This window comes from Onychostoma macrolepis, chromosome 21 (assembly GCF_012432095.1).
Source record: "Onychostoma macrolepis isolate SWU-2019 chromosome 21, ASM1243209v1, whole genome shotgun sequence".
Classification (NCBI taxonomy): Eukaryota; Metazoa; Chordata; class Actinopteri; order Cypriniformes; family Cyprinidae; genus Onychostoma; species Onychostoma macrolepis.
Genome location: NC_081175.1, coordinates 29,260,247 through 29,288,095, shown reverse-complemented (window position 1 = coordinate 29,288,095; position 27,849 = coordinate 29,260,247). Strand labels below are relative to the sequence as shown.

The 27,849-nt window shown below is 37.4% G+C and overlaps 1 protein-coding gene and 1 pseudogene across 1 annotated transcript; both read left to right on the top strand.

The window, feature by feature from the left end:
• On the top strand, positions 1-12,745 carry LOC131528289 (GTPase IMAP family member 8-like; annotated as a pseudogene).
• Positions 11,558-26,396, top strand: LOC131528403 (proteinase-activated receptor 1-like). Its single transcript, XM_058757485.1, has 6 exons — positions 11,558-11,579; positions 11,854-11,979; positions 17,346-17,438; positions 17,521-17,607; positions 18,809-19,825; positions 26,197-26,396. Exons 1-6 carry the CDS (start codon positions 11,558-11,560, stop codon positions 26,394-26,396), a joined length of 1,545 nt encoding a protein of 514 aa, XP_058613468.1.
• Positions 26,397-27,849: the final 1,453 nt, after the last annotated feature.

Sequence of the window (27,849 nt, the reverse complement as noted above, 5' to 3'; positions counted from 1 at the left end):
ACGCGACGGGAAGAAGAATCAGAATAGAAATCAGAATAGAAATCAGAATTCAGCACAAAGCAGGTGGCGGTGAAACAACGTCCACAATGGGTAGGCAACAGATCAAATTACAATAAAATATAGAAGTTCTAGTTTGAAATGCTACTGCCATTTTTAAAAGTGTAACAAATACTGCCTTTTTATATTTAGCTTTGTAGTCTATAAACAAACAACAATAACCCGTGATTAAGTAATATTTTCTGGAAGTGGAAGTCATCGAAAATTGATCAAATATGGAAGAGTGCTGTCACTAAGTTTTAATTTTGCTTTGTGTTCTGTACTTTGGGGTGTTTATTTAGTGTCATGCTTATTTGTCTAGATTCAGTCGTTTCTTTCGAAGCCAGAGAGTTCGAGCGACGTAAGTTTCAAACACTGAGTAAAACTTTACTGACACTGTCATTGTATTTATTATTAGTATTTTTAATTGTCTTTAACTTCAAAGTTCCTAAAGTAATTTTGAAGCAAATTTAAACCGAGTTTAACTATGCACATTCTCGAATCCATGGCTATTGAAGGTTCTATTATGTTATATATATATATATATATATATATATATATATATAACTTCCAATACTATATGTGTGGTTTTATTTTCAGAGAGCAAAAGGCGGCACAGTATGAGTGATGAACATCCTAACAGTAAGCCAGTTAAATTATAGACATAGATAACATTATTTAACACACAGGCACTAACTGCATATTTTGTTCTCATATGCAATAAATTGTTTGTTTGTTGATGTAGATTACAGTCTGTATGTGAAATCTGGTTCTGAATTATTTTACATGTGAATCACAACCAAAAATGTTCTCATAATATAGAGTAATGTAAATATGAAGCCCGAATTCTCACAATCTGTAAAATTAATTGTCAGTATGGTTATTGTGGCATTGCTCCACAATTGATCAAGTGTTTTTCTTTACAGTATTTAGTTTTGTGTTTTCCAGTGTGTGATCTGAGGATTGTTCTTCTGGGCAAAAATTTTGCAGAAAACAGCAGAGTCAGAAACTTAATCATGGAAATAGATATGTGTGAGAATGAAGAACCGGCAGCTTTACAGAGGCTCAATCTGATGGTCAGTGGAATGGTGAAGGACAGACACGTCACAGTCATTAACACCCTTCGTCTGCTGAATCTAAACATCTCAGATCATCAGATCACACAGAGAGTGAGCGACTGTGTGGACATGTCTGATCCAGGACCTCATGCATTCATACTTGTACTGCAGTATAATGACTTCACTGAGGAGGACATGAGAAGAGTCAAATATGTGCTCAACAAATTCAGTAAAAAAGCAATTAAGCACACTATAGTGATCACGACTGATAAAGAGATACCCAGATCAATGTTTAGTTCTTTGATGAGCCATACTGAACAACTGTTTGGAGGCTCTGCTTTGGTGCAGACTATTCATCAGTTAATAAAAGAGTGTGGAGGAGGACATCTGCCGCTGGATGAAAGAAAGACAGAATTGCACTCAGATATATTTAAAAGGATAGATAAGATACTCAAAGGAAACCAGAAAGCATATCTCACATGTGACATATTTCATAATCCTATTGAAACATCTGTGGATGAAGAGCCAATCAGTTCAGAGGAAAACAACAAGAAGAGCTCTCACCTCAGTGATGAAGGAAAACACAAAGAGAGACCGGAAGGGAGAAGTGATGAAGGACATCTATTTTGTAAGTTTTCAGAATTACTCTTTTAACATTCACGAGTTCAACTAAATACACTTCAGAAAGTCTTTAAACAAGGAGGTTTTCAAATTTGGTTTGACTCTCAGGGACAAGTGATACTAAACCTGATATTAAATGTTTAAACTGTGTCTAACCCAGTGCTATTTCACAACAATAAAATAGAATACATGTCTAATTTGTATATTATTAAACTGTCTTTGGACAGCCTGAGGAGTACTTATTATTCTTGTCCAACTTAACCAAAGTGCCATTTTTAATATTTATTAAATTCAAACTCATAGTAATCAAAGGAACCATGTGAAAAGTGATGGATAAGTGTATTAAGAGAGGAACAGGGAACTGTTGTTTTGGCAGAAAGAAGAACAGAAAATAAAAGTAGAAGAAAACTGAAAAAAGACACATGATCCCCAGTCGTCACTGAAAGATCCCAACTGTTATGTTTGTGAAATAGGAAAAAGGGAGCATGAAGTGTAAACATTCTGTTTGTGCATTGTTTATATTATTTATTTATTTATTTTTTTACAGATGATACAAGATCACAAAGTCCAAAATCGATTCGTCCCAATAGTAAGTAATACTATTGTAAAAGTAATACCCAATAGTGAGTAGTTAATTAAATTATATATAAATGGTGAATTATATAATATAAATATATATAAAAGTGACTGGAGTTGCAGAAGTGTTTTGTGAAAGTGTGACTCTGAATGTTTTTTTTTCTTCTTTTTCAGTGTCGGCAATCTTCTCTGGAAAAAAACAGAAGCTGAATCTGGTGCTGTGTGGAAGTGATGGATCACTTAAGGTCTCTGTCTCAAAACTTTTACGGGGGAAAAAGATAAAACCTTCATGTCGGCAAGCAAGCAGTGAAGTGCGTGAGAAGAAAGAGGAGAAGATACATGGACGTCTGATCAGTCTGCTGGAGTTTCCAGCTCTCGATCAGCTCTCAGAGGAGGAAGTGATGCGTCAGACTCTCCGCTGTGTGTCTCTCTGTCATCCTGGAGTCCATGCTTTCATCATCATTATTCCTGTTGGTCCGCTTACTGATGAAGACAAAACAGAAATAGAGAAAATTAAAAGAATATTTGACTCTTGTGAGCAAGTCATACTGCTCTTTACAACAAATCTCACTGTTGAAGCATCAGTGACAGATTTTGTCAAATCCAGCTCAGAATGTCAGAGGTTAATCAGTCTCTGTGGAGGTCAGTACAGAGTGATAGGGTTGAAGGAATCTAAAACTCAAGACAGATCCCAGATCTACTGGATTATATAGAGAACATGAAGACTGAAGCATGTTCACTTCAGATGTATGTGAAAGCTCAAGAGAACAAAGCCAGATGTGAACTGGAGGAACAAATGAGGGAATTGGAAAGTACGATCAAAGACTTGAAGCAGAAGATTCCGACAGAAGGTGAGAGGATTCTTTTGTATTTTGCATGATAATTTTTTATATTACAAAAGAAAGAGCAACAAAAGAAATAGTTGAAATCAAATAAACAGTTCACAGTAGAAAACCATCAGTAACAACCATGTGCACATTTCATTTGTTCACAAACTAATTCCTTGTGAAAGTAAATTAATGATAAATGTCTTTGAAACAAAAAAAACATGTTGAATTGCAGTAATTGAAATAAAAAATGCATTGCATCAACAGTGCTTTCATTTTAATATATTGTATTTTTAGGGCTTGCATTTATGGAGTCTGAAATTGAACATGATTGCATATTTAAGATGTCGGTAACACTTTACAATAAGGTGTCATTTATTAACATTAGTTAATGTATTAACTAACATGAAGGAACAATGATCAACACATTTATTATAGTATTTATTAATCTTTGTTAATGTTAGTTAATAAAAATACAGTTGTTCATTGATTATTCATGTTAGTTCACAGTGCATTAACTAATGTTAACAAGCACAACTTGTGATTTTAATAATGCATTAGTAAATGCTGAAATTAACATGAACTACGATTAATAAATGCTGAAGAAGTATTGTTCATTCTTAGTTCATGTTAACTAATGTAGTTAACTAATGTTAAGTAATGAACCTTATTGTAAAGTGTTACCAAGATGTCAAATATGCAAACTTTTCAAACACAATTTGCTTTCATCATTATTATAGGCAAACCTATGAATCAGTGTGAATTTTGAAAGCAAATTTAGATTTAGTTGCAGTCATAGGCTTTTGACTAAAACTAAAACAATTCAGATGAATACTAGATTCTGAAAATTAAATGCCAATTTAGTTTAGTTGACTGAATATCATAAGATTTTAGTCTACTAAACCTACAGTAGATTTAATCGACTAAAATCTAACAGGTTTAGTTAAATTGCAATGCATTAATTAAACGTTACTCTTAAATTCCCAGACTCATATACTTCTGAAGAAAACATTAACCTATTATTATAAATGATGTTTGAACATGCAACATGTTCAAACATGGGCGAGAGAGATGGGGGTTGGGGGCGAGAGAGCGAGAGAGAGGGGGTGCGAGAGAGAGTAGAGTGTAGTGGCAGGATTTACACATCAGCTAACCTTGTACGAACCATCAGAGAATCACATCACCTTAATTAAAAGGGGTCGAAGCCTAGAATCGCATCTAAAAAGTTAACAAGCGGTTACTTGCATGGGTTTTGTGGGTGCTGAGTAAAGCATCCTGGTGCACGATAATGTAGATTCCTGATGAATTCCTTTAGGAGTGAAAGCTTCGTCATCCCTGCCATGCGTTGATTAGTCCGAAGTGAATCGACAAAGTTACTGAACTTAAAACTGCCAGAAGATCGGACTCCCCCCGGAAGGGGAGTCGTGAGGTTTCCAAGGTGATAAGTGTGTCTCCAGGGCCCCGAAAGTAAAGAGAAGACTTGCCTTTTTGGTGTGGGAGAAATTTTATCTGGTTTCCCTGGAACACCCATTTTGGTTAGTTTGACCAATAACAAGGCACATAGTTTCAGTGGGAAAGTGTTTCTTTGTCCCACTTGACACCTCAATTGCATGTTTTACGACTGATCTGGAGACTGGTGTAATTTTTCCCACAGTACAGTAAAAATAGTATGATGCATTTCACAATCACATAGTGTACATCATTGTGTGAGGAATAAAGAGCAGATCATTTTGATATCAAGAAAGAGACATCTAAAAGATATTAAACCTGAGATACATTCATACACCTGAATATGAGTGTTTAGAACGTACTAATACAAATAACGAGTGGTAACTAGGCTAATATAATAAGGAAACATAGAAACAACATATGCATATACCAGATACATTTGTAACTGATTAATTATGGTCTAAATAAAGAAAATGCCTCTATGTGTGTGTTATGTATCTTGTAATCGTGGGGGTAGTCCACTGGTCAGCCAGGCCTGGTACCGAGGGTCATTTAGTTCTCTTGGAATGTGTTTGAAGTCCGATGGAGAGGCAAGATCGTCGATCTGTTTAGCATCTTTTTGACAGTGGGGGGGACAACCCTTAGCAATTTAACACCCATATAAAGATAGAATGTGGGGCCAGGCTGTGAATTATATGCAAATGTCAAAAGGCTAAAAGGGTCTCTTAAGACATAAAGTCCCAACGACCATCAAGGATCATAAGCAGATGTTACACTCTTTATACACAGATTCTGGAATTAGAGAGACAAATTGGCCTGGTCAGTCTGCATAGTTACTTTCTTCCCTGAAAGTTCAAGTTGCAGGAGTAATCCATCTTTCTGTTCTTGAGCAGTGTAAACTGTGAAAATTGCAAATGTATGATCAGAAGCACTTAATTCCTCATTTGTGGCTGTCACCAACTGGGTTTACCTGCTCTTTTACTGCTTCTGCAGACCTTTTTCCACACACATGACATACTGCAGTGCAGAATGGTGAGGATGGTCAGAATGGTCTTTCTTTGTATCCTTGTATGCCAGTTCAAGGCCAAGAGCAATTTCACAAGCTTGTTTGAAAGGTGGTGAGCTTCATCTGACATACCACACACAAACTAATCCTGCATCGAGAAACTGGCCAAACTCACAACTGCTAGCGAGTCTTTTCAAGTCAACAATATAGTCTGTTAATGTTTTACCTTTATTTGGATATTGTGTATGATATCTGAATCTTTCGGTGATCAATATTGGTTTTGGCATAAAATGCAGTGGCAAGTTTTCAGTCATTTTTTTTTATGCCTGAGTTGTGTTACTTTCTTTGCTTGACTCCCATTTTTCAGTAGTCAATACTCTGTGGGTTCCAAGACATCAGCTTTCTTATCTGCTTCAATGTCATTTGCTGCAAGACATCTTTCAAATTGTTTTAAGTATTAAAATCCTTCTTTCTGTCAGATTCAGGAAATTTGCCAAAACGTGCCATTTTGTTGTCACTTTAATTTCTTTAATTTGTTTCTCACTACAGTGACATTTGAAACAACGCCACCTGGAAATTTGCCAAATTTGCTCGATTGTCTCGCTCTGCTGTACACTTGCATCGCCTTTTTCAAGGTGCCGATTTCGTCGCTTGTTTCAATTTTCTTTCTCCCAGGAACCTTGGAGAAAGAAACAATGGAGTAGCAGGGCAAATTATCCGTAGGTGAGTAAGCTGATGCCGGCTGAAGTCCCATGTCCCTTGTCATAAGCCTATTCCCTGACCGGGGGAATCCTAGCAGGAAGGGCCTATGCGGCAGCCAGCCAGACTGGCTCGTCTCTCCACACCATGGCTTTACTCCACGTGTTCCAGGCCAGGGCCCATATATCTTAAAGAGCAATTTTCCTCCTCTCACAGTTGTCAGTCCCCTGCCCCCTGGCGGTGACTCGCCTCCTGTTAAACTCACACCACTTGCCACCCGGCTGCAAGCTTGGAAAGCCATTCCGGACATGTCAAGCTGAGTTACTCACTCCAGTTTGCTCCCAGACCCCCTCGATTCTAGGGCTGTGTATCACCAGCAAAGTCTCGATACGATACGTATCATGATACAGGACTGCACCTCAGCAGAATTTAGTTAAACAGCTGTTTATTAAACACTGCATACTATAGGGCCATACTATAGGCAGAGCAGGCAGTTGACCTCTGCATTATAAAGGGCCTCCATAACTGTACCACAGTACAATAAAGGTAATGGCATATGTTTCATGTTTACATTGTGCACTACTCACCAGGTACAATATTCTGATTGTTTGCATCTTGTTTTTAAGCCCATAAATAATAATGTAGCCTACTCGTTCTAATAAATTTATATTGTAACTTACTCTTACTAATATATTTAAAAAATCATCTTAACATTGCTGGTAGGATATCATTGCACAAATTAACACACTTTCTACATTTAAAAAATAAAAATTAGAAGAGTTCTAAATAATGCACTGTCTTCACTAAATCTCACGCACACGTGTTTAGTCACACAGATCACGCTGCGCGCACACAGACATTCAGGAACACAAACTTTTTAGCGCTGCCCCGCGCTTATTTATTAATAAAATAGCTTAATCGCTGAAGAGCTACATTATCTTTCTCAACAAGGAGCTGGTAACATCATTGTTTCGAAAGCAATTAAAGCCACAGCTTCACTGTTAATAGAGAAATGCGGCAAAACAGTGATAATTCATACATACACAGCCTCTCTCTCTCTCTCTCTCTCTCGTAAATGAACACTTGATGAATTACACTTTTCTGAGAATAGAATATTGAAGTGGAGATCGCTAAACTACAAGCTAACTGGTGTTTTCAGAAAGCAAGCGCGTTTATCCACAGTGGAGTCCGGAGAGCGCGTGCACATTGTTGCCAGGTTTACAGATAAGTAACACATTTAGAAGATATTTCCGTCTTGAACAAGTGTGAAGCTCACACTTTTCTACTCTGTTTTAAACGCTGTACTTGTATTAAAATTAAGCACGGTCCACTGCTGCACACGTGACACGATATCGATACAAAGACAGCATCGTATCGATGTATCGAACATAGCACTACTCGATTAAGAGGTATTATTCAAACTACAGTCAAGAACAACAAGTCTCACGTTCTCCGAACCGAAGTTCAGAGTCTGCTTGCAAAAGTTGCCGTCAGGACAGTCCCTCCCAAAAACAGCGAGTCAGGCCTGTACAGCTGCTACTTCCTTGTTCCCAAGAAAGATGGCGGTCTCAGGCCATCCTCAACCTAAGGCTTCTGAACCGCGCATTAATGAAGCACCCGACCGAATGCTGACTTTGAAACAGATCCTTGTGCGAATGTTCCCCAGGGACTGGTTTCTATCTGTGGATCTGACTATTCAGTAGCTAGCGGCGTCATTCTCCTCCGGGACCTTTCGTCCTCTCAGGATATTCCAGCAGGTGCTTGGCTTTATGGCGGCCATCACCCCTTCAATTTTTCCACCTCACACTTGTCGCCAGGGTCGGTTTCATATGTGGCCCCTTGGAAATTCCTCGCCTGTTTCAGAGAGGCATTCCGCTGGGGCTAGTCTCCAGAAGGAAGCTGGTATTGGGATTGGGGATGTTGTATAAAGACAATCCGGTGTATTGCTCCTGGCCCAGCCTGGAGTAACCCAGCACATAAACTGCTTGGAGATGCTGGCAGTTTTCCTCACTCTCAAGACCTTCCTACCAACATTCAGACAACATGACAGTGGTGGCTTTCAAAAATCACCAAGGAGATGTCAGGTCGCACTCTCTTTACAGGCTGGTGGGCACACAGAAACCTACTCTCGCTCAGAGCAACACGTGTGTCGGGCAGATCAAACATGCGGGCAGATAAGCTGTCCAGGGACAATGTAGCACTGCCCAACATATTTCTTAATGGAATGGGATGCCCTGGCCCATGACTGGCCCAGCGCCCATCTTTATGCTTTCCCCCCGATTTCCCTGCTACCACAGGTCATCAGACGGGTCAGGGAAGACAAGTGCTCAGTCTTTCTGGTGACCCCGCTCTTGAGCTGATCCAGCTTCTTGCAGCAGCCTCCTGGCCGATTCTGATGAGGAAGGATGGCATGGTCTGGCATCCCCACCTACAGCTAATAATATATACTATACCATAATACATAATAACATATCACATTAATATACCACAGATCTCTTCCCAAATCATCCCTTCTTAAAAATGTTCTCCCATTTTTATTTGTTGACAAAATGTCAATAGATTGTCATCATGGTTTTTGTCATTAAATGTTTTTTAGTTACAGTCTCATCTGTGAAAAAAAAAAAAAAAAAAAAAAGTTATTTGTCAACAAACTTAGGCTATATATAACAACAGGCTTCATGTCATTGAAAATTTTCTAGCATTTCAAAATCCTATTTGTCAAGATTCTCACCCAATAAGACAGTCTGTAACATTGTTCTATGCTTTGGTTAAAGAAACAGCTGAAGAATAACTTGAAACATCAGTCCTAAATTTGCATAATATTAATACATGATCTCTACCAACTTTATTTTCAGGTGTTAAAGGTGAAGCAGGTGATATTGAGTGTTTGAGGATTGTGCTGATTGGAAAGACAGGAAATGGAAAGAGTGCAACAGGAAACACTGTTCTGGGGGAGAAAAAGTTTTGCAGCGAATGTACATTAGATTCAGTGACAACAGTTTGCATGAAGGAAGTTGGTGAAGTTGATGGTCGATCAGTAGCTGTTGTTGATACTCCAGGACTCTTTGACACGACACTTAATAATGAACAAGTGGTGGAAGAAATAGTGAAATGTGTTTCACTGTCGTCACCTGGACCTCATGCGTTTGTCATTGTGTTGAGTTTGGGAAGATTCACCAATGAAGAGAATGATACTATGCAGCTGATTAAGAAGATCTTTGGTCATAAAGCTGCTCAGTTCAGCATCGTCCTGTTCACTAGAGGAGACGAACTTGAGGGTGAATCTATAGAGAACTATGTGAAGAGAAGTAACAATGCAAAACTCCATAAACTGATCAGAGATTGTGGAAACAGATTCCTGGTTTTCAATAACAAAGAACAACAAGACAGAACTCAAGTGATTCAACTGTTAAACATGATAGAAGATGTGAAACATAGTAATCAGGGTCGATATTTCACTAACAGCATGTTTGAGGAGGCAGAGATGTCCATTAAAAAGAGAATGGAGGAAATACTGAAAGAGAGAGAGAGAGAAATTCAGGCTGAAAATGAGGCATTAAAGGCCAAATATGAGATTGAAATGAAAAACGTGATGAAGAGACTTGATGAAGAGAAACAAAAAGCAGATGAGGAAAAAATGAAAATGGAGAATCAATTCACAGAAAAAGAGGAAAAACTCAGGAAAGAGTCTGAAGAGAAAGAGAAAACAGAACAGAAGAAAAGAGAGATTGAAAACCAGAAACGATCAGAAGAGGAAAAACAGCAAAGAGCTGAATATCATCGTAAAATAGAAGAGATGAAGAGAGAGATTGAAAATCAGAGATCAGATTATGAAAAACAGCAGAAAGAAAGAGAAGAAGAAGATAGAAAGAAAGAAGAGAAATACAGACGGGATCAAGAAAAGATTAAACATGAACAAGAGCGTATTATAGCAGAGGTTCAGAGGAAACAACAAGAAGAAACAAAAAAGAGAGATTATGATGACCAAAAGAGGAATAAAGAAGAAGAGGAAGAAAGACAGAGATGGGAGAGAAAAATAAAAGAGGCTGAAAATGACAGAAAAGAGACTCAAGAGGAAATTAAACGACAGCAGAGAGAATGGGAGGATGAAAAGAACCGAAAGATGAGAGAACGAGAGAAAGAAGAAAGAAAGAGAAAAGAGAAACACGAGGAACAACTGAGAGAAAAACAAGAAGAACTGGAGAAAATGAGAAAGAGATTTGAAAGAGAAAGAGAAGAAGAAAAACAGAAGATAGAGGAGGAGAGACAGAAACAGAGAAGAGAAAGAGAAGAAAAAGAGAGAGACTATGAAGAAAAGAAACTGGAAGCAAAAAGACATTATGAGCAGCTGGAGCGAGAGAGAAAAGAGGAGTGGGAGAGAAGAAAACGAGAAGATGATGAGAGACAAGAAGAAGAGAGAAAGAGATGGAAGAAAATTGTTGAAGATCTGAAACAAGAGCAAGAAGAAGAGATCAAGAAAAGAGAAAGAGAGGAGAAGGAGAGAAAAGAAAAAGAAGAGAAAGAGCGAGATGAAATGAAAAAGAAACATGAAGAGGAAATGAGAGAGATGAAGAAGAAACATGAAGATGAAGCCAGAAAACAAGCAGAAGAACTGAATGATTTCAGAAAGAGAAAAGAGCAGCATGTTCAGGAGCTTCAACAGATGCTGGAAGATCATCAGAAACAACATGAAGTACTGGAGAAACTCTATCAACACCTGCAAGATCAGAATGAAGGAGAAATAAAAGAGCTACTACAAGAAGTGGAAAAACTGAAGAATAAATCCAGCTGTGCCATTCTGTGATTGTGTTCAAAGCATAAAGATGAGGGTCAAATAACAAAATAAACCCTCTGGGGTCTGACGGGGTTTTGGGTCCCTGGAGAATATTGACATTCCCTGACATCATCTGATTTTTTTTTTCTTTTTCAGTTTCTTATAAATATATTAACGGCTAGTCTGATGACACTGTATTCAAGTATTTTTTTTCATATATATATAAAATAAGGCTTGTGTGTGGTCAGTGACCTAAAAAGGCCAAAAACACATACTAAACATTTGTTCACTAGATGTTTGGGTACTGGATGTGGTAGACTACAGTTTTTTTTCCACAAAATGATGTGAAAATCACTCTGACCACTCATTCACCTAAAACAATATACTTTTGTGAGACTTTTCTGTTTGCTTTTGTGTTAAAAAGGCCATATGCAAAAGTGTCAGTGGCATGAATATTGATGTGATTCACACCTCGAGAGAAGAGTGATCCTCTCCTAATGTGCCTGTCGATATGGAATGTGACTGTGAGTCAGGTAAGTGAGGAGATTAAGAGCATGGGTTTTTGTTTGTAGTTTATTTACCACAGAGACTTGAGATGCTACAATCCTTTGTGCCATTCCTGGAAACAGTTCCTGTACAACTGTAGTCACAGGTGAACCATAGCTGCCATTTTCAAGGTGTTTGATGCTTATTTTACCATCCACTGAAGAAAAAAGTGCCCTGACAGCAGTACTCAGTGATGGAGCACACCTTCACCATATGATGATGTAGAATATCAGTCCAATTGCTGATGCTGACATCTGTCAGTTTGTATTTGTGATCCTTTGCGACTGTCCTCACAGCCCAGCATTTGTGTTGTTGCACAGAGCTGGCACAGTTTGAAGACTCATAGTTTGCAGGACTCATCTGTCATCCAGATTCCAGTGCAGGCAGGTACTGTATCTGGCCAGTCTAAAAAACAACAAGTTTATGATTTGGGGTGTATGGCATTAAAAGCTTAGATATGTACTCCGGAGGAAGACTGTGAAGAGCTTTGTATGTGAGCATAAGAACTTTAAAATCAACTCTAAATTGAACCAAAAAACAAGTGCAATGATTGCAGAATGGGAGTGATATGGTCTTTTGTTTTGGTCCTAGTTAGAATTCAAGCATCAAAATGTTGAACATAGTGTAGTCTCTTTAGAGTATGCGTAGAGATCAATATGATAAAAAAGAGAGAGATGCAAGTATGCAATTTAATAAATAAATAAATAAATAAGCCTTTACAACATTTTGTTTATAAGGGTCAAATGTCAAAGAAGAATCAAACATCACTCCTAGATTCCTCCTCCATTTACTTACAGACAATGCATCATATCAAAGAAGAAGGTTTATCAAGATGTGTGCGTGCAGCCTGTGAACGACTGGGTGCTGGAGCAACATTAAACAATGATAATGGACTAATAAACAACAAAATTGGGTTAAAAATGTATTTAAATATACTGATGATATAAACTACAAAAATGACAAAGTTGTCCTGGCATCCAAATAGACTGAAAATACTGGATATACTGGAGATCGATTTCTCATTGGCTCTGTAGGTTGTATCAATGAATAAGAATGAATTTGGGCTTAGTGGAGGGTGGAGGGTCCAGTGATGTCACCATATATAAATCCGAGCCTTTCCTCACAGAAGAGACTGAGCACTCGGAGAGTGAAGAACCGCTGTCTGTATAGAGATTCATATACAGTTTGAAAGGGACCACTGATCAGTACTCATGGGGGTCAAAACTATCCTGTTTTCTATTATACTTCTGCATGCATTCACTGCCACCTTTAACGGTAAGTGCATCAGTGCAGTTGTGCATGACAGAAATTTGACTTTTAATTGCTGTATTTTGATGGTTTTTAACTATGCAGATAGATCCTTGACTGTATCATATTATGTGTGTAAGGAAGCTTGTTTTATGTAGATTGCTGGTTCAAATCGTGTGATAGCTTAAAGAAAGATTTTTTCTTTAAATTAGCTTCTTTTTCAATAACACATTATTCATTAACACTTAACTCACTGCTGTTAACTACTAAGGAAGATGTGTTACCTAATCAGTATGTGATACAATTTTATGATTTTGTTAAGTAACAGTTAGCTAATCAATAACTTCTGAAGAACTACTATTAATTATCTACTAGTTAAGATTCAAGAAAAATGACTATGGAATAACTACTACTGAACAGTTATACACAAATAGTCACTATAATAATCAGGTTGTGGCCCACAAATCAAGTACTTGAGTAAAAGTACAGATACCCCAATAAAATATTGCTACAGTAAAATTATAAGCAGGCCTATTCATTTTCAAAATTAATTGAGTAAAAAGGACAAGTACAAAGTATTACTGCCGTAGCAACTTTGTCACAGTCCACTACTTCTATTATTAGCCTATAATGGAAATGAAATATGCATTTTGTTTGCTGCGCACTCAAAGAGACTCATTACGATAATTGTACATAAGTTTTTGCCTGTATGATAAACAATTGCTTTGTGCGCATGTTCTGTAGGAAATCTGCTTCGGATATGAACCCCAACTCCACTGTCTTGCCATAACTATCCAACTTACTACAAAATGGTGGTTTGTTTATTTATTTATTTACAGAAACACTGGGATGAAGCTGTTGGGTCGTTTTTTTTTTTAGTCTTGGGTAGTTTTTGTGCCTAATTACTAATGGGTTCCCAATATTTTCACTTTAGAATAGGCCTATAGTTTCAGGTTCAAAATAAGTCCTGCAGAATTATTTGATAATTCGGTAACACTTTATTTTGATGGTCCCTTTTGAACATTCTGTTGACACTAAGTAATGTTGCAACTACGTGTCAACAAACTCTCATAAGAGTATTAGTAGACTGTCTGCTTCATATCTACTAACTCCTTATTGTGTTGGTCTCCCAACAGATATTCTACTGACTATAAGTAACTTTGCAAGAACGTGTCAACTTAATCTAACCCTAACCCTACCAGTCAACTAATACACTACTAACACTCTAATGAGAGTTAGTAGAAATGTAGGTGCAACATTACTTATAGTCAATAGAATGTGTAAAAGGGACCATCAAAATAAAGTGAAACCGATAATTCTTTATTAATTACTAATGGGTTACCTGTATTTTCACTTTCCCTCAGTTCTTGCTTTACATACAGGAATTGAATTAATGGTAATATGGTGTATGCTGAGGAGGCACACATACTGTATATAAAATATAAAAACTAAGGTAAGTTATCACATGGCACTGGAGTGGTGGTGGGGTTCGGAAGCTGATTTCTTACAAAACACACTCACAAAATAATTAACTACACAGGCAAAACCTCTATAGAATGTATTGCATTTATTAATATTGCATTTTCATACTACTACTGCTACTGCTAATAACATTTATGAAAAGGTCACAACTCAATGTAATTGTGTATGACTGTTCATTAGTAGTTACTTCATAACTACTAATCACGTCTCAGAACGCACATCTCAGAACACTGACTGTTTCTATAGCAACCGGGACTTCTAACGACAGCTGCAGTGATGCGCTGACTTTACCAATTAGCGACAAAGAGTATATAAGACCAAGGCTGTGTTTGAAATGCCATACTATCATACTACTCTTACTATTTCTGCAGCATCCAGTATGTATGCTGCGCATAGTATGCAGATTTTCTGTATGCATGGAATACCCGAATACCAGAATCTGCTAAATATAACTCAAGTACACTGAAAGCAGTACAGAAGCTGTGTGCTGAATGGCATACTATCATACAACTCCTACTCCTACTATTACGTTTTCTCAAACTCATGCAACTCCTTTTCCCATCATATACGAGATCAGAAAGGCATTTATTTTCAATAAAAAATTAAGTAAATATTTGAAAAGTGGAAATTGAACACCTCATTAAAAATACAGTGTGCTTAGCTGTAGGTAGATTTTTGTCCGAATAAAGTGGCGTTCATCAAATAAAACGTATGATAATTTACACTCAATATGTTATTGCATACTGTTTTATAATGCACTACAGTACTGAAGTATAAATATCTGCCACCTAACTACTATTTACACACCTGTTGCTAAAGAAAATGCTGCTATTTTAGTGTAAACAGAATTTATCATTATTTGCACTTAGTGTAACTAGAATATCACTTTTTCCAATTAGTGTAACTGCCAAAAATATCATTGCTCAGTTAAAGACAGCTCAGCGTTGATTCACTTCTGTCCAATAGCCTATGTAAAGTTCTTCAATTATGAAATGAGTTCAACTGGGCAATATAGCATTGTTTACTAATATGAAGCCTTATAACAAGCCTTTGTAAACAGAATGGTTAGCACATTTGTTTATAAGGTAACAACCTTGACAGCTGTGCTGAATTAATGTTTGTGTTTGTCATGTGACAATTAAGCATACTACTCTGAAACATTTGTTGCTTGTTGTATACTGTTTCACACACTATTCTTTAAAAATTAGTAGGCAGTATGCACTGTGTACTGGGCAGTAAGCAGTAAGAAAGTATGCCATTTCAAACACAGCCCAAGACGCGAAACTCTGATGCGTTTTGGGTAACAGTCACTAGGTAGTGCTTCGGTAGCGCAGCCGCCATTTTGGGGTGAAAATTCCAACTGGACAACATTACAGATATACAGAAATAGACCAAATAACAACAAAAGAGAAGTCAAAGTGGAATAAAAGAATGCAATGTTGGGCAATCCACTACAAAAACTATCAGTGTGACAGTAAAAATCTTGCCTTTCATAATTTTTTTCAAAGTGTTTATTCACAAAAGTGTAAAAAATATTGTGCGTATTGAAGTGGGACGTAGCGCTGTCTTATGCACCTGCTAACTTTAACTGTTTTTAGTCTAGTAGTAAACTTAAATCCTTTTAGGAACTGCAGGTCCTAGCCATAGAAAACGTAACAATGATTTATATGGATGACACTAAGTTATAATGAGCTTATGCAACTTTACACATTTACAATTACTTACTATATTATTATTTACTATTACTCCACTAGGTCTAAAATCAGGGGCGGTGCCAGAGAATTTTGAAGGCAGGTGCTGAGGGGGTGCTAGATCAATGACAGGGGGAGCTGGGCAATTAATAGTAAATATGACCAAAACAGGTTGTTATTACTATTATTTTTCATATGAATAATAAAATCGCACATTTCAAATGTTTATGAGGACTGTGGGAGTATTATCGTTCTTAGCCTACTTTATGACATGGGGGCGCACACGCAATCATTTTTATTATGATTTTTTTTTTCCTTCGGAAAGAGCATAAAATATTCCCGTCATTTTTGGATGTGCTTTCTGTCATCTCATGCAGTCTCCGTGAATGGATGAGCGCATCACAACAATGAACCAGCTCACAGACATAAGAAATAAATCTGCAGAAAACCTGAAAACCAATTAAAATAAAAAAACAAATCTTCTCTGATTATGTAGTCCGTATAGGTGCATTTCTCTATTAAAGGCACGTCCACTGTGGAGATGGCAAGTCGACGCCGCATTTGGCAACTTCATCTTTGCAGCCGATAATGACTGAGAAAGCACTAGTCCATTAATAAATAATTAAAATGTCTTATTTTCCCTGATGAAATTAAAATTCAGTGAGGTGTTGTATGTCTTGGAAAAACAAGGTTGAACTGCACTTAAAAGATTTCTTGCATAATTTACTCACCCTCATGTCGTTCCAAACATGTATGACTTTCTTTCTTCTGTGAAAAATAAAAGAAGATATTCTGAGGAATGTCATAATTAGCCAAATATGTAGCCAAATCTGTTTGATTACCAACATTCTTAAAAATATCTTCGGATTTTTCATTTTTGGGTAAACTATTCCTTTGAACGCCCCACCTTTGACAAGTACTGCATGCTATTTTAACTTTTTATGTATGCTGGAAGTTCATATGAATTATTTACAATGCACTGACGTCCACAAATTAATGTAAAATGTTGCTGTTATGCCACTTTCTGATATTATACTGTATTTTACATGAAGAGCTTTCATTGCATTTAGATCACATAATAATTTCCTGTGAGCACTGGACTCTCAGCAATGCTTTCTACAGTATGAACCTGCATGTCTTAGGAGTTTGTTTTCTGTTTTGTCTCAGAATCAATAAAGAATCTACATGAAATGAACAGAGATCCAACCGCTATAAGATGGGCTGCTAATAGTGCACACAGGAAGTGATTTAGCCTAACATTGCAAACAGGACCCAATTCCCTTTAGTAGCTTGTGTGTTTTACTGATGGTGTTTTGGCCTGTTTGGTTGCAGAGAGCTCTGTACACAGCTTTGAACAGACTCATGAGCCAATTGATGACGAGTCTTCAACGCAGATGTCCAATGAACTCGGTTCAGGGTCACCAGGTAAAGGTGTTGGAAATGGGATCCAATTCCCTTTAGTAGCTTGTGTGTTTTACTGATGGTGTTTTGGCCTGTTTGGTTGCAGAGAGCTCTGTACGCGGCTTTGAACGGACTCGTGAGCCAGTTGATAACAAGTCTTTAACGTGGGTGATCCATGAGTTACCACCTCTGGGTTAGTTGTTTAATCTTGAAATACAAAGTAAAAATGTTTATACTGTAAGCTGAGGAGATTCTGTCCCTCCAATGAAAGTCCACACCTAAATCACGAACACAAAAATTAAGTTTTTTCATCATATACAGGGAACCAGGGGCGTAGAGTTAGGGGGGGATGCCAGGGACATGTCCCTACCAATATCCAGCGACTACCAAACTGTCCCTAGCAATAATTATGATCAAAGAATTAAATATATGTATGTTTTTGTAATTTTCGGACTCATCTGAAATGTCATACCATTGATATTACCTAAGAAGTTAAAGTAAATACGTTAGAAAACTGTGCGCTTTCAAGGACGCATATTTAATACGCAGTCGCGTATAAAACAACTCACAGGTATCGCACCCAGTTCAAGACAGCAGTCCACAACAGTTAATATAAAAGCTCACTTCAGAAATGAACAAAGTTGCATCGATGAGTTTGAAGTACAGTGTGTGACAAAACAGAGAAAACGAAACGAGAAAGCGCAATTATGGCTATTATTAGCTCTCTATATAAAGCATATTGACAGAAAGACAAAGGTTGTGCTGAAAGATACACAATCTTCCAGCCTAGCATAATTTGGGACAATTATAATGTGATTTTATGGAAACCATGTGAGTGGAATATTGTTCAGCTGAATGTACAAAGCAAACTGTTGAAATATCCACAAAATAAAAAACACTGAAATAAGAGCGTGCGGTTTATCTGTCAATCAGATGTGAATGAAAGTTGTGTTCGTTACTACAGCAACAGAAGAGTTCTCTTTCAGAATCATATGTCCCCACCAATGTCAAAAGCAAACCTACGCCCTTGCAGGGAACGTATCTCTTCACAAGACTTGAATTAAACCGCTCAATTCATATGGATTAGTTTTACGACGCCTTTATGAGCTTTTTGGATCGTCCAAGTTTTGGTTGCGTGGACTTTTAATGGAGGGACAGAAAACTCTCAGGTTTTATTAAAAGATTAAGATGAATAAAATAATTATGTTTTTTTTTTGTTTTTTTACCACATGAAAGTTTTCCATTTTACACTTCAACAAAGAAACTGTGATACATAAATCCTTTACGTGGTAGTATTTATTCATATGTCTAGCCTTTGATTGTCTTTGTTATTTCATCAAAACTTTTTATATAATGTGAGAACTTTCACTGATGGTTTTCTGTTATTGTTACAGGTTTTGGTAATCACGTGGCCTATGCTTACCATATTGATTTTATACAAAAAACAGATTTTATCCAGTCTGTCAGCATCCCTCATGAGAATGTAGAAAAACACAACGAAACTACATATGTCTCAAGCACATTTGTTATCTCAGATGAGTCTGTTGACTTCCTCAAAGGCTTGCTTTTCACACGCGTCATGCCCTCGTTCTACATCATCATCATCCTCATTAGTTTGCCCCTGAACGCTTTGGCCTTGGTGACGTTCACCTGTAGGATTCGACAGAAGAAACCAGCTGTGATCTACATGTCTCACCTGGCGTGTGTGGATCTGCTCTTCACCCTGCTGCTGCCTCTGAAGATCCACTACCAGCTGAACGCTTCAGACTGGGTTTTCGGTGAAGCGGCGTGTCGCATGCTCAGTGCAGCTTACTACTGCTACATGTACTGCTCCATACTGCTGATGATGTGCATGAGCGTGGACAGGCTGCTGGCCGTGGTGTTTCCCGTCGCCTCTCTGACCTGGAGAAGCGCAAGGAAAGCCACATGCGTATGTGTGCTGGTCTGGCTGCTGGCGCTCGCGGGTGTGGTGCCGCTTTTCTTAGTGAGACAAACGCTCAACACCAAGAATGTGGGCGTCACCTGCCATGATGTGCTGTATCACACAAAGGTGTATGAGTACCTGTTCTCCATCCTCTCCTGCCTCTACTTCTTCTTGCCGCTGGTCGTAACCTCAGTGAGCTACTCAACCATCATATATGTGCTCAGTGTAAAATCTGATCACTTAGCTACATCATCCTCATCTTCAGACAGTCGAAGGAGAGCTGTGATTATGACTATCGCTGTGCTGACAGAGTTTATCACTTGCTTTGCACCAACCAATGCCATCCTGTTGTACCACTGTGTTCATTTAGCTACTGAAAATGATAGGAGGGAGGAAAATTCTTCATATACTGCTTACCTGTTGGCTGTGTGTGTAGGAAGCTCAAGTGTTTTCCTGGACCCTCTGCTGTACTACTACGGATCGTCTCACTACAGGAAGAAATTCTGGTCTGTATTACGGTACAGAAAGACAAAAAGAGCAGTGAAGCTTTAAGACATCCAGACAAAACCTTAGGTGTTCTTGCATGTTTCAGGAAGTAGTTCTTCTGAATAACAAACTCAAAAAATGTATTAGTGTTCTTGTTCTAGTGCAGCACAACTCTGGCAAACACCTCTAATCTCATCTCAGTGATTTGACTGCAGGTTAGAAATCATTAATTTAGGGATTTACATAATTGTTCCATCTTGCATTGTGAATGTTTACATATATGACATAAAATAAAGACATGAAAATGTGTCATTGTTTGCTGCTTCTTGTCTTAGTCTGTATTTTTGTTTTGCATTTCCAAGAGTTGTTGATATAAGTGAATATATATTGATATAGTTTGGTTTTTCTATTTTGCAAGTTGTTTGAGCAGTACAGCCAAACTAATTTCCCTATTATAAAGACAAGGCCTTTCAAGGTAAGAAAATATAAAAAAGTATGGCAGATAGGCTATTTAGGCCAAAGTGGGTGAAGATAAAAATCGTTGTCATTATTTTATCTTTGTTATTAATAAATGAGAGCAAAGATACACATTATAAATACACATGATATACAAATAAAATAAACCCTGTTTTATTTTCAGGTAGGCTTTAGGTGTATTTAGCAGGAGCATTCAAGAAATTGAATGAACAAATATAAAAAATAAAACATTAGGATATAGATTAATTCCTACTAAAGCTACTGTATTAAAGTTTTTCAGTCAATAGTGAGTGATTTTTCTCTTTGTGTTTGGTGTTTTATTAACATTAAAGGAATAATTCACCCCAAAATTAAAATAGGCTTGCGTTTTATTTTCATGCCTTCATTTACTCACTCAAAAGTTGTTTTAAACCTGAATGAGTTTCCTTCTTCTGCTAAACATAAATGCTATTTTGAAGAAGGTGGAAACAGTTGCTGGTCTACTGTTAAAGTCAATGTGGACCAGCAACTGTTTGGTTACCCACCTTCTTCAAAATATCTTCTTCTGTGTTCAGCACAAGAAAGAAATTAATACAGGTTTGGGACAACATGTGAGTGAATAAATAATGACAGAAATTTTAATTTAGGGTGAACTATCCCTTTAATTACAGTCGGCAGCATGTAGGCTACTGTCCCTTTAAGACCTGCACGCATCTAATATACAGGCCCGCATCCGTTTCTCTCAGCTGTTTACTTTCATTTTAGACATAACCAACTGAGTCTATACATAAACCTTGTGTGCTTTAACAGTATTAGCACAAAACATAACTTAGTTCAGTAATCAGGCGCTGTTTGACGGGCTTTTTAGAGCACGTGCTTTGGGTGTATGTGCTCAGAAAAGGCGCTAGTCAGAACAGCACACGAGTGAACGTTTAACCAGCAAGTCTTTGCAAATAATGTACTTTTGTGACTGTGAATAAGTGCAGTGTCCCGTGAGAGTAACTCTACCGCTGAGTTAACACTGATGCGAATGTATGTGGCGTTATACAGTATATAGAGATGGCGGCGCCAGAACTGCAGCTGATAGAATGTGTGCTGTAGCACGATACTAGGATATTTCTTAAAAAAAGCAGATCGTGCAGACATTTTTATCGTCCACGATCAAAAGTCGTCATATCGAACACCCCTACCCTCGGCAGAAATCGCAGACCGGGGGCACCGGACCGCAAGGGCACTTTACCGGCGGACCTCAAAGGGGCAATTACCACTACAAAAATGTTAATATTGTTATCTGAAACCTGTGATCTATTGATATTATCAGCTTCTTATTCTGAATATGACATAGGCTACTGAAAAAGTGATCATAAAATTGTGTTATGAAATTCTGATTTTGGACACACCTGAATCATTGTCTCTTTCTAAATTTTCTGACTACAGAATCTCATCCCATGGGCCTCGTGGGTTTAATAATGGCACCTAATGGACTGTAAATGGAGGCTGAATGGTCCAGTGATGCTCTCAAATGGTAGCACACATCCTGACATCCACACAACCACCATCATTCATAATTTATCTCTTAATTATTTCAATCGATTGAGGCTGAAGGCTCCAGGGATGTCATCATTTTCACACTCGGAAATCAAGAACAACACTGTGCGTCTGTGCCTCCGTCTTGGGTTCTCAAATTAGTTGTTCTAATGTACATTAGAAACTGCCAGCGGATTGTTAATCATGGGAGTGAAAACTGTCTTGCTTTTAATTATAGTTGTGCACATATGCACTGCAGGCAATGGTAAGTGCAGTTGTCGAAGAAAAAAATCATTTTGGTTGATTTTACATGATTTTCTGTATGCTTATGAAACATAGTGGAATGTTTCTTTCTAGTTTCTTACCATGAGTGGAAAAGTACAGCTTGTAACCTTGAGTGCCTAGAGTGCAGATATAAAGGTGGAGGAGCGCCCTCCCCGTTTGTCACACTCTGCAGCAACCTGTGTGTTTCTGTATGACTGTCTGACCTTCTTTGCAAAGAATACAACCTTTAAAAGACAACTGAGAGTGAGTTTGTCTCTTATGCTGGTGAGAGCTATTTAAACTTGCCACGACACAGTTCAACCATGAACCATTTAAAAATAATCCAAAATTTCTAAATGCCACGATTTTGTCAGTTATGTTATGCTGATGTGATGTGAAGTGTTATTTTAGAATTATTTATGTGCAATTATAGTATTTATTAATATTTTATATTTTCAGCATCAACTTAAATTTTTAGTCATTGTTATGTGTGTTTTTGTGATTTTTTTAATGATTTTAGTTTTTATATTGCTATAATTTATTTGTCATTTCAGTTTAGTCATTGTAATACTTTAAATTAAATATCAGTCAATTGGCAGTTTTTTAATTTCAACTTTTTCATCTAATATTTATATTTTCCTTTAAATCAGTCTTATTACAGTATTGGAAATGATTTTTAATTGTTTTAATTTTAGTGTTAATTATCAATAACAGCACTGTGCTGTGTATAATACAGATGGGTAATGGAATACATTTTAATTGATTCATATTATGAGCAGAGGTGGGTAGAGTACCCAAAAACTGTACTCAAGTAAAAGTAAAAGTACTTGAAGAAATATTTACTCAAGTAAAAGTAAAAGTAATAGTCTGAATAGTTACTTGAGTAAGAGTAAAAAGTATCGGATAAAAACTACTCAAGTAGTTAGTTACTAGTTACTTTGGATCATATACTGAATATAGTCTATTTTTATTTAGATATATAGATATTTAGATACAATTTTATACACACACACACACACACACACACACACACACACACTGCCGTTCAAAATACCTTTAATTTTTTTTTAATGTAATTTATTTCAGTGATGCAAATCAGAATTTTTATCAGCCTGATTTATTATCAATGCTGTTCTTTTTTAGCTTTCTATTCATAAAAGAATCCTGAACAAACTGTCACAGGTTCCAAAAAATATTAAGCAGCAAAACTGTTCCCTGTTGAAAAAAACAGCATATGCTGGTATGGTATGTTTTGAAGCATGGGATGCTGGTTTGAACTGATTTAAGCTGGTCCTTTGCTTGTCCTAAGCTGGTCCGACCTGCTCAAGACCAGCACATGACCAGCACAAACCAGCATCCCAGCTTCAAAACATACCTAACCAGCATATGCTGTTTTTTTGTTTTTGTTTTTTTTCAACAACACTGGTAATAAAACAATATATTTTAATGATTTCTGAAGGATCATATTACACCGAAAACTGGAGTAACAGCTGATACAAATTCTGATTTGCATCACTGACAGGCCCGGATTAACACAGTGTAGTGCCCTTGGGTGACCACATTTGAAGCCCCCGTTTTTAATAATAAAAAAAACAATTCCATAAGAACAGGTAGAATAAGAAGAATAAGTTACTAATCAAAAGAAATCATTCAACAAAATTAGTTTCCACTACAAAGGTGGCACAGAAGAACACAAAAGTGGCATGTAGGTAAATTTACAGACATTTAGAGAGGCTCAGAGGTGGCATGGATGTTTTAAATTCATAGCAATGTTGTGAGATTAATGTTTTAAATATAACATTTTGAATATAGAACTATTGTTTGATTGAAATGATTTAAATAACTGAAAGGACACTTTAAACATAAAATAAAACTGCCAACAGGTGGCGGTAAGTCACTGATTCGTTTGAACAGCTGATTCATTCAGGAACGAAGCAAGTGACTCACTTTATGAGTGGGTAATTGAATCACTGACTCACTAGACTCATTTAAAAACGCAGGTTCATTCATAAATGAAACACCGCTATGTTTGAATGGAGATGCGCAGCGGCTCGGCTGTGACTGTTTGAAACTATGTTCCTTGACTAAATAGAGCAAAATCAGGCAATATTGTTAAAAGTCATACAATGTACATCACTTTATATAACTTATTGTTTATTGAGCTGTTGTATTAATTTAATATCACATTTACAAATACCTTTAATAATCTTTAAAAGCTGTTACTCACTTCAGCAATCTCACAAAACTCCATTATAATCAATGAAGCTCTCTACACTGCACAACGAATCTCTTATTTACACTATCTACACTTTGTTTGTTATAACGAGAGCATTTGTGAGCGTGCATAACTGCACTGAACAAAAGTATTTTGAGCAGTGAGTGGATTCTGATTAACATTGCATTCAAGGAATCAACATATGTCTGCGATACAGTAGGCCCACTCACCGCTGCACAAACACGCAAGTAGAAATCTTTGAAGCTCCTCTCAGCGCAAACACAAATAGCCTATGCTGATCGGGTTAGTCGCACAGGTGCTCCTAAATATGTTTTGATAGTCGCACACAGTAGCTACTTTTCAGTCGCCCTGTATAGCCCTGGCTATGTGTCATGATATTTTCTCTTCTTTTTTTTAATTTACGTTTCGCACAACCGCCAAGTCGATGCTGCCTATCCATTTGTGAATAAATATGCTCGACTCTGACTGGGGGAAGGGGGCAAATACACTGGGACCTGACCCAATCGCAATTCTTTATATGCGTGCATGTATTTGATATTCTCTCTGTATATTGTATCATTAACTGTTCATTTTCTATGCATTTGTATCTCTTCCAGCAAAATAATATATACAAAACATGAAAAAATATTTTAAAGGTCTTGTCATTATCGTAATCACTTGGTGCCACCCTATTGGCTGGTGCCCCAGGGCACTCGCCCAATCCCGTCTATGGATAATCCGGCCCTGATCACTGAGTTAAATTTAATTATATTTAAAATTTTAATTATGTATTATAAATGTATATAACCTCTGACACGGAGAAGAGTAAAATCTCCTCACATGACCGCTACAGAACATCTGAACATAACGAAACAAATGCACATTGACGGATCTTCTTCCGTCTGTTCTGCAAAATGTAAACAAATGTAGCCTTTATTTCTGCAAGCGTAAAGATTGTGAAAATTTCCATATTAATTGTGTCTAGGCAAGGCATTCCTCCTGGAACTAACGTGGGTTTGGCGGGTGTTTATTTCATACTCTGTCACAGCTTATTTAATGAATCAAATATACATTGTATTTAATGTGTAAGGTACATGTACAACAAACTGGTAATGTCATAGTGGTATCGTGTACTGTAAACGAATCTATACCTGTGGAACCGACAGCACACGCGGTGTTCGTCTAATAAAGATCTTCATAGCTAGCAAACCATAACCTTTGCAGATGTTTTCAACTGACTGTTGATCCAGAGCCACGTCTTCAAGGCTCTTGATGTTACAACTCTGAGTGAGAACCGCTTCAGACGACTCAGCGCGTGCGGCAGGGAACTGAACGAATCATTCAAACTGATTCGCGAACCGATTCATTGGTCTGCCAACTGGTTTGATCAAGCCTTCGAATAGAATTGACTCAAAAGAATGAATCATTCGCGAACGGGCATCGCTCATTGCCCAGAAAAAAAAGTAAATGGCGCGCTTGGAATAAATTGAAGGATTTTTAACTTGTATGCATTAAGATAAAGTAACGAGAGGAGCGTCGCCCACAGTAACGAAGTAAAAGTACCGTTTTTTCACTAAAAATGTACTCGAGTAAGAGTAAAAGTACCCATTTTTAAATATACTCTAAAAGTATTAGTTACCCAAAAAATTTACTCAAGTAAATGTAACGAAGTAAATGTAACTCGTTACTACCCACCTCTGATTATGAGAGTAACTGCTATTCATGGGTTGATTTGTAAGGTAGGCTGTAGTTGTTTTTGCAAGTCTCTAGATCTGCTCATTACAGGCAAAATCCCTTGGGTTCTTACATGTTCGGCAGCAGTGAAGAGGGGAAATACGACCTAATTGTTGTGTGTTGTGGGAAGCGAAAGTGCTTTTCTGGACCCTCTGTTGTACTAAATGGCAAGTCTTAATGCAAACAGCAGATGAGCTCTCTGATCTGGTGGAGGAAGACAAAAAGCACAACCACACCTTCAATCACAAATAGTCAAACAAAATCTGTGAGTACACTCAGGCTCTCTAAGCTTTATGAAGATGTGTGTGTGCAGCCTGTGAACGACTGTGTGCCTTTTGTGCTGGAGCAACCTTACGGAATGATAATGAAACAATGAGCAACAAAATTGGATTAAAAATTAATTTAAATACACTGATGAGTGATGACCAAATAAACTGAAAATCCTGGATACTGTATGAAGGCAGGTTTTAGGCACATCAAGGCATTTAATGAAATAATGTTGGAGCTTTACGGAAAACACCCGAATAAACCATCATTCGTCTGTCTCTCATTCGAAGCTGTGATGTCTGTCAATTACAGTTACAGCACTTTTTCACAGAGTTTTTTTTTTTTGGCTATTTCAGCACAGTCTTTGCACTTTCTATTAGGGCCCTACACGGGCCTCAAATAGGTATAGGCCCTCGCCCGGCCCGTGTCCAACAGCTTATCAGAATTCTGAGTCCGACGGAGCCCATATCTTTTTTCTCTCTCATACAGCTGCTGTTGCAGCCATTAAAGTAGTTCAGTTTGGTTTTTAATGGCAAAGTTGTCATATTTATTTTCACTTCTTTATTAACTAAAGCACACATCAATCACAAATTTAGAGAGGAGGGATAGTGTGGTGATTACTAGGTTAAGATTGGGGCATTGTGCTCTGAATTATGGGCTGGCAATGGTTGGCAAGCATTCAGAGACGGCAGATGCTTATGTGGAAACTGAAACATGTAATAATGGAGTGTGTTATTCATCGAACTGCAAGAATCATCATGTTTTCTGAGCTGTCGGAAGCTGGAGTTTCATCTTTATCTCTTAAATCAATTCTTAATAACAAGGACTATAAAACAAGAAAGGCTGTTGTAAAATATTTACACCTCACTGGACTTTATGAGAGATGGAAGTTCTTCAGATGGACTGAAGAGGGCAGCGATACGTCTTTGAAGCGTCTAGTCTGCAGCCTCTGGTTGTAAAAACGGCCGAAATTTAACTTCTTGAAGAAATTAGAGAAACTTTCACAGATAAGAATGTGTTGATTTGTGTTTTTAATATGCATTAACTCCACATTATAGGTTAAACTATAGTGCCTTTTAAAGTCGTGTAATGGCTACAGCGTCTTGTACTGTGTTTAGCAAAATTATCTGCTAGTCTGTTGCAGATATAGATATTCATACATGCATAATAACCAAAGTCCCTAAAGTCTTTGGTATAACTAGAGTTGCAGAAATACTCGCTCTCAAGTGTTCACGGACCTGCTTTGACCGTTCCAATATGGCGGACGGCCATAGATAGAAACCGCTAATAATAATAATAGGCATCTACCTATACATATCAATATTTCTCTAGATGTCGCCATTTGTTTTCTTTTCAGCCACGTGAATTTATGAGTCAATCATGGTTCATGAAACGACTCTAAACATGCTGTTTATCAAACTGTGAGTAATTTAGTAATTTTATTATTTAGAGGATAAGTCTAAATCTGACTACTTATGTAGTCATACATTTGACTACTGACTACAAAAAACGACTTTATGAACTGGTTTGTTTTAGTGGTCTTAAATGAATCCTAAATTATT

Coding starts and splice junctions, on each gene's coding strand:
- LOC131528403 (XM_058757485.1), top strand. CDS start 11,558: ATGGAATGTGACTGTGAGTCAG. Junction 11,580..11,853: donor GGAATGTGACTGTGAGTCAG/GTAAGTGAGGAG, acceptor GACATCTGTCAG/TTTGTATTTGTGATCCTTTG. Junction 17,608..18,808: donor CCATGAGTTACCACCTCTGG/GTTAGTTGTTTA, acceptor TTATTGTTACAG/GTTTTGGTAATCACGTGGCC.